Raw genomic sequence first — 7,230 nt, forward strand, 5'->3', positions numbered from 1 at the left:
CTTATCTCTAATTACACATCAAAAATCCAGAAGTACTGCTGTGCCTCAAGTGGTAAAGCCTTGAGCTAAAAGTTCACTGACAGCACCTAGGATCTGAGTTTGAGATGTAGGAAAACACACAGACAAAAGTAAACTTTGAATTCTTCGGCACTTTAGTCAATCCATTATTTGGTCTCAGTTATTTGAGTTAGTGAGGTTTGTGGGCATAGTATTGCCTTGCTTCTTTATATCAATGCTCTTCCACTTTATGATTTTCATACCATTGGGGTGAGTTTCCCTTTTACTTTCTCACAGATAAGGAGAGCTGACAGCAGTAACAACTTCAACAATTGAACAATAAACCAAACACTTAAATGAAGTAAAAAGTAGGTAGAAACCTCAGCTTCCTCCCCAATAAGGTTATAGAGGACTAGAATTCAATTCCTAAAGGGATAAACTAGTAGTTGAACAATAGTTAAAAGTATAAGTATTAAAATTTTAGTATTGTAAGGGATTGTGATAAGAAAAGGAAGAGGTAGAAAGAGATAGGAAGAGAAGGAAGGTATAGGAAATAATTGCTAAAGAGCACTCTGTTATTATTATAGAGAAATGAAGACTATATGGAGAGGCCAGATGCCAGTGGCTCATGCCCATAACCCTAGCTACTCAGGAGGCAGAGATCTGAAGATCACAGTTCAAAGCCAGCCTGGGCACAAAAGCCCGTGAGACTCATCTCCAATTAACAACCAGAAAACTGGAAATGGAGATGTAGCTCAAATGGTAGAGCACTATCCTTGAGCTGAAGAGCTCAGGAACAGTGCCCAGGCCCAGAGTTCAAGCGTAATGATCACCCCCCAACCTCCCAAAAAAAAGAATGTATGGGGAAGTAGAAAACAAGCCTGTCCCTATGCAAGTGTCTGACATTTTCCTCCAATCTTTGGTCCCCAGAGACATGTCTGTGTTTGGTACTGTTCCTCTCTGGTACTATTTTTCTCTGAACAGCAGCCTAGGTGGATTGTGAGTCGTATAGCAATGGCCATAAGGGAACAGAGGGGTTTTGTTTGTCTGTTTTGTGTTGAGCTTCTTTCTTTTCTTCCTCTTGCTCCTTCTCCCCCTGCTCCCTCCTCCTCTTCCTCCTCTTCTTCTACCTCCTCCTCCTCCTCCTCCTCCTTCTCCTTCCTTCCTTCCTTCCTTCCTTCCTTCCTTCCTCCCTTCCTCTTCTTCCTCTTCCTCCTCCTCCCCCTCCTCCTCCTCCTCCTCCTCCTCCTCCTCCTCTTCTTCTTCTTCTTCTTCTTCTTCTTCTTCTTCTTCTTCTTGTTCTTCTTCTTCTTCTTCTTCCTCTTCCTCTTCCTCTTCCTCTTCGTGCAAGTCCTGGACCTAGGCCCTTGAACTCAGGGTCTGGATGCTGTCCCTGAGATATTTTGCTCAAAGCTATCACTCTGCTACGTGAGAGCTTTTTGCTGGTAAATTAGAATAGGTATCTTATAGACTTTTCTGCTAAGGCTGGCTTTGAATTATTATCCTCAGTTCTCAGGCTCCTGAGCAACTAAGAATACAGATATGAGCCACAGGCACTTGGCGAAGAGATGCTTTCATGTTATTGACTTTGCACTTTTAGGAACATTCACATTTTATTTCCTGCACACTATCCCTGTATTGAAGAATTAGAAAAATAAGTTGCAAAAATTATTTTAAAAAGAAACATAATTGCTAAATTTCAGGAGTTGCAGACAGGGAAAAATTAACATTTTATATCTTCATTCATTTTTATCACTATTACAAGATACCCAATGCTGAATAATTTATAAATACAGAGTTTGGGCACCAGGAACATGGCCTAATGGTAGAGTCCTTGCCTAGATGCATGAAGTCCTGGGTGGATTCTTCAGTACCACATACACAGAAAAAGCCAGAAGTGGTGCTGTGGCTCACGTGGAAGAGTGTTAGCCTTGAGAAAGGACAGTGCCCAGGCCCAAGTTCAGGCCCCGGGCCTGACAAGAAGAAAAGAATAGAGGGGTTTAAAGATAGGTTAGTCCAAGAGCATGGCATAAACAAGGGCTGCATGCTGCTTTAGTTCATGGTGGAAAATGCAAAGGCATGGTACACGAGATGGAAAATGACTTAAACTGAAATCACTTGCCTTCCCCCCTGACAGCCATATGTTAGAACTGCCCTTGCTGCTGACCCCTAACAAACTGCCCCTTGGAAGAGAGCCTGAGACCAAGGCCACATCTGACGCTGGCACGCCTGGTAGACACAGGTCCCGTTGGGACCTTGAAATCCCTTCATCAAAATATCATTGCTCACCCACATCACTTCTATATGCCCCCCCATTTCACTTTTTCTGCCTAATATTTAAAGGAACCTTAGTTAGGGGAGAGGGGCTTTTCCCCTTCAGCCAGGTTAAAGGACGTTTTGCTGGCTTTCCAAATAAAACCTGACTACTGTTTGCCTTTCTGCTCTTTCTCCTCTTCTTCTTCTTCTTCTTCTTCTTCTTCTTCTTCTTCTTCTTCTTCTTCTTCTTCGATTCAGGGCAATGTTTTATTTCTTTTTTCCATATATTTTTATTGTAATTAATAGAAGGGTTACATGATATTTGCCAGATAGATGGTGCATTAATTCTCATACATTGATACCCTTTCACATGTCTTGGTCCCCATTACCCTACCCCCTACCCCCACCCCTCATCTTGTCTTCCCCTCTTCCCTATCCAATTTCAAATAACCAAATACAAATATATCCGATATATCAGGTAACAAAGTGAGATACTGTAACAATATGAGATAACCAAGGGACAGCAAAAGAGATGAGAGATAACATAGTACATTAAGGACAGCAATCATTCATTATATGGCTTATGTTTCTATATCCTAGAGATCCTTTCATTTAGTGTCATACTATATGACCTTTTGTATCAAGGTTTTGCTCTATTGCAAATCTCTGCTAGGAGAGCCCAAGGTTTCTACTGATTATGACAAATGAGGGAAACCATTGAGCCTAAGTTCCTTTGAGTCTGGCTTACTTCACTTAATATGATTTTTTCTAAGTCTTTCCATTTCCTAACAAATGGGGCAATGTCGTTCTTTCTGACAGCAGCATAGAATTCCATTGTGTATAAATACCACATCTTGTTGATCCACTCATCAACTGAGGGGCATCTGGGTTGGTTCCATATCTTTGCTATGGTAAATAGTGCTGCAATGAACATTGTTGTGCTGGTAGATTTACTATGTCCTTGTTTCTGGATGATTGGGTAAATGCCAAGTAGTGGAATCGCTGGGTCATAGGGGAGGTCTATGTTTAGTCTTTTGAGGAACTGCCATACTGCTTTCCATAGTGGTTGAATGAGTTTGCACTCCCACCAACAGTGTAGTAGTGATCCCTCCTGGCCACATCCCCTCCAGCATCTGTTGTTATTCGTTTTCTTGATCCTGGCCATTCTAACTGGAGTGAGGTGGAATCTTAGAGTTGTTTTGATTTGCATTTCTTTTATGACCAGAGATGTTGAGCATTTCTTCATGTGTCTATAGGCCATTTTTGTTTCTTCTTCAGAGAAGACTCTCTTTAAGTCTTTGGCCCATCTTTTAATGGGATAGTTGTTACTTTGGAGATTAGTTTTGGAGTGATTCAATTTTTTGAGCTGTTGATATATTTTAGATATGAGGCCTTTGTCCGTTGTATGGTTGGTGAAGATCTTTTCCCACTCTGTAGTCTTCCTAGTTAGTTTACTAGCTATGTCCTTTGCCATACAAAAGCTCTGCAGTTTAGGGCCGGGAGTTTGGCCTAGTGGTTAAAGTGCTTGCCTAGCATGCATGAAGACCCAGGTTCGATTCCTCAGTACCACATACATAGAAAAAAGCCGGAAGTGGTGCTGAGGCTCAAGTGGTAGAGTTCTAGCCTTGAGAAAGTCCAAGGACAGTGCTCAGGCCCTGAGCTCAAGCCCAGGACTGGCAAAAAAAAAAAAAAAAGCTCTGCAGTTTAATGCAGTCCCACTTATCCAGCCTTTCTCTGATTTGTTGTGATTCTTGGTCCTTATTAAGAAAGTTTCGACCAGTGCCAAGGAGGTCTCCTATTCCTTCTTGTAAAGTTTCCAGTGTGTCGGGTTTTACCTCCAGGTCTTTGATCCATTTTGAGTTTATTCTAGTGCAGGGTGACAGAGAAGCATCCAACTTTAGTTTTCTGCAGGTGCTTAACCAGTTCTGCCAGCACCACTTGTTGAAGAGGCTATCTTTCTTCCATTCTATATTTTTGGCTCCCTTGTCAAAGATTAGGTGGCCATAGGTCTGTGGTGTAATATCTGGGTCTTCAGTTCTATTCCATTGGTCTTCAGGCCTGTTCTTGTGCCAGTACCAAGCTATTTTGATAACTGTAGCTCTGTAATAGAGTCTAAAGTTTGGTATTGAAATTCCTCCTGCGCTGTTCTTTCTGCTAAGAAGTGTTTTTGTTATACGATACCACATACATAGAGAAAAAAGCTGGAAGTGGTGCTGTGGCTCAAATAGTAGAGTGCTAGCCTTGAGAAAGCCCAAGGAAACAGTTCTCAAGCATGCAACAAAGGAAGTTGAAAATTAGTAAGCCAAGAAAGAGGATCTATTATTATGAAAACTAAGACAGACGGAAAAATGATGTCAACAAGAGAAAAAAATCTTGATACCAGGAATTTGGTTCACTGAACTCAATGCTAATTCATAATGACATCAGGGTTTTAGAGATAAGGAAGTAAAGGTTTATTAGTTTTGCTGGGCAAAATGGGAAGCAAAGTCCTTTTATGTGAGGAAGAGAACCTTCAATTATTCCAATCTAACAGGAGAAACCATAACTTCCTAGGTGTATGGATCAATGTTTATTGATCAAGAGGCATTGTATTTACAAGCTGATTTTTACTTAGAGACAATAAAGGTAATTTTAAAAAGAAAGAATCCATGTCCTCCTTTTGCTTCAATGTCTTGTGTGCAAAATCAGGGAAGCCATTTTTGCAACTATTTAATGTAATGGACAAGACCCAAAAATGGGGTTTCTGAGTAGGTTGTGTTTCATTGACCACCTTTCCTTTTTTTTTTTTCCTTCTTTTAAGATGGCCCATGGGGCTTGAACTCAGGACCTGAGTGCTTTCCCTGAGCTCTTTTGCTTGCGGCTAGTGCTCTACCACTTGAGACACAGCACAAATGGTACTACTGTTTTTCTGAGTAGTTCTTTGGAATTAAGAGGCTCACAGCCTTTCCTGCCTAGGCTGGCTTCAGACAGTGATCCTCATATCTCATCCTCCTGAGTAGCTGGGATTGCAGGCGGGGGCTACCCGGGCCCAGCTCACTTCCAGTTTTCTGATGGTTAATTAGAGATAAGAGGCTTATATCCTTTCCTTTCTGGGCTGGCTTTGAACCACAATCCTCAGGTCTCCACCTCCTGAGTAGCTGGGCTTACAGGTGTGAGCCATTGACACCTGGCTCCACCTTTCCTTTATACAGACATTGTATAGCTTGTTTTTGGAAAGCTGGAAGTAGTTCCTCTCATCTCAGGAAGATGTGGGTAGATGGTATGCAGACCCATGTGTGTATGTGCCTAGAACAAAACCCTGGGGCTCATGCAGGTAATGTTAGGAAAGCACAGGCCATAAAGGTTCAGATTAGTTGAGACCTAGATGGATAAGACATTCAGGTGGTTATGAAAATTAAAAATAAGTCCTCCTCACATCTCCCTCCCCCCCCACACACACAGTAGCCGGGCCTGTGACTCACACCTGCAATTCTACCTACTGGGGAGTCTGAGATCTAAGGATCTTGGTTGGAGGCTGGCCAGGGCAGTAAAGTCCATGAGATTCTTATCTCCAATTAACCACCAAAAAGCTGGAAGTGGAGGTGTAGCTCTGGTGTCAGAGCGCCAACCTTGGGTGAGAAAGCTCAGGGACAGCACCTAGGCCAAGTTCAAGCCCTAGCTCATACCACCCCCACTCCTTCCCCTCGAGTGGGAGGGACCCGTCCCCCCAGGCCCCGCCTGCCTTTGTGACGTGGCTACCAGCCTCTGTTGATTGTGCGTTGGGCAGGGGAAGTTCAAAGCCTGCTCCACGCCTATTCAGAATAGTCCGTGGCCCCGCAAAGGGGAAAGCGGGGCCATGGCTGAAGCAGCTGAGCCCAGCGATGAACCCCAACGTGCCGAAGCTAAAATCCAGCATCCAGGAGAGAAATTTCTGGGAAGCCTACCCAGACGGGACCCCCGCTCCGTGCTCAAAGTGTCTCAGCTGCTGCTCAGGGCCATCGGCGAGCACCAGGGCCTGACCCTGGCTGTGCTCAAGAAGGAGCTGGGGAACGCGGGCTACCAAGTGCGCAAGAAGCTGGGCCGCTCCTCCGGGGACTCGGCCAAGCCCGAGGTCAAGGGCACGCTGCTGCGAGTCAGCGGCAGCGAGGCGGCCGGCTACTTCAAGGTGTGTAAGATCCCCAGGGGCAGGAAGAAGCCCGGCCGGCCCAAGTTGGAGGAGGCCAACCGCTGGCGAAGGGTCCGGCCCGAGCCCGGCGCGCGGAGGAGGCACGCGCGTCGCCAGGCGGCCAAGAAAGCCAGGGATGTCTGGAGAGGCAACTCCAAGGTCACCCCCAAGACCAAGGCCAGGGTCAAGGCCAAGTCCAGGGAGTCGGTGCGCTCCCGAGCCAAGGAGGAAGCGAGGGCCAAGGACGAGAGCAGAGGACGTCTTTCGAAGGAAGACACCGGGCCCGGGTCCCGGGAAGAAAGGAGGCCCAGCGCCAAGGCCAGGGAGGAGAAGAAGCTGGACCCCGAGAAGCCGGCCAAGAAGCCCATGCAGAAGACCACCGCGGTGAAAAGCGACTGCAGCTGCCCGGGACAGGGCAAGGTGCGCACCAAGTCCTCCGTCAAGTCTGACAGTTCACCGAGTGCAGCCGAGAACCCATAGTCCTCCGGCCCCACGGCTCCACGGCCCCACGGCCCCACGGCGACGCGGATCTCTCCGATTAAAGCTATTTACCAGACCATCCCACCGTGCTCAGGCTGCCTCCTTTTGAGCGCACGGGGTGGGGGGAGGAAGGGGTGCGGGGTGGGGGGGTTCAGGGGTTGGGGGTGGGGGCTGGAGAAAGCCAGGTCTGTAATGGGCATGTGAGGTGAAGAGAGGAAAAGAAGTTGCGATTCGGTTCCTGCTCTAGGATCCAAAAAGAAGAAGAAAAAACATGGGTAGAAGAAAGCCACCAACTTAACGGAGTTAGACACAAGTCAAATTCAAGTGCTAAGAGGGATGGTTCTCAGGAGAAA

The 7,230-nt window shown here is 45.9% G+C and overlaps 1 protein-coding gene across 1 annotated transcript; it reads left to right on the forward strand.

Moving 5' to 3' along the window:
* Positions 1-6,005: 6,005 nt before the first annotated feature.
* H1-7 (H1.7 linker histone) lies at positions 6,006-6,949 on the forward strand. The gene has a single exon (XM_090355605.1). The coding sequence runs from the start codon at positions 6,089-6,091 to the stop codon at positions 6,875-6,877; it is 789 nt and encodes a 262-aa protein (XP_090211731.1). The 5' UTR covers positions 6,006-6,088; the 3' UTR covers positions 6,878-6,949.
* The last annotated feature ends 281 nt before the right edge of the window (positions 6,950-7,230 follow it).

The sequence above is a fragment of the Megascapheus bottae genome, chromosome 2 (genome assembly GCF_031878675.1).
Source record: "Megascapheus bottae isolate mThoBot1 chromosome 2, mThoBot2.hap1, whole genome shotgun sequence".
NCBI lineage: Eukaryota > Metazoa > Chordata > Mammalia > Rodentia > Geomyidae > Megascapheus > Megascapheus bottae.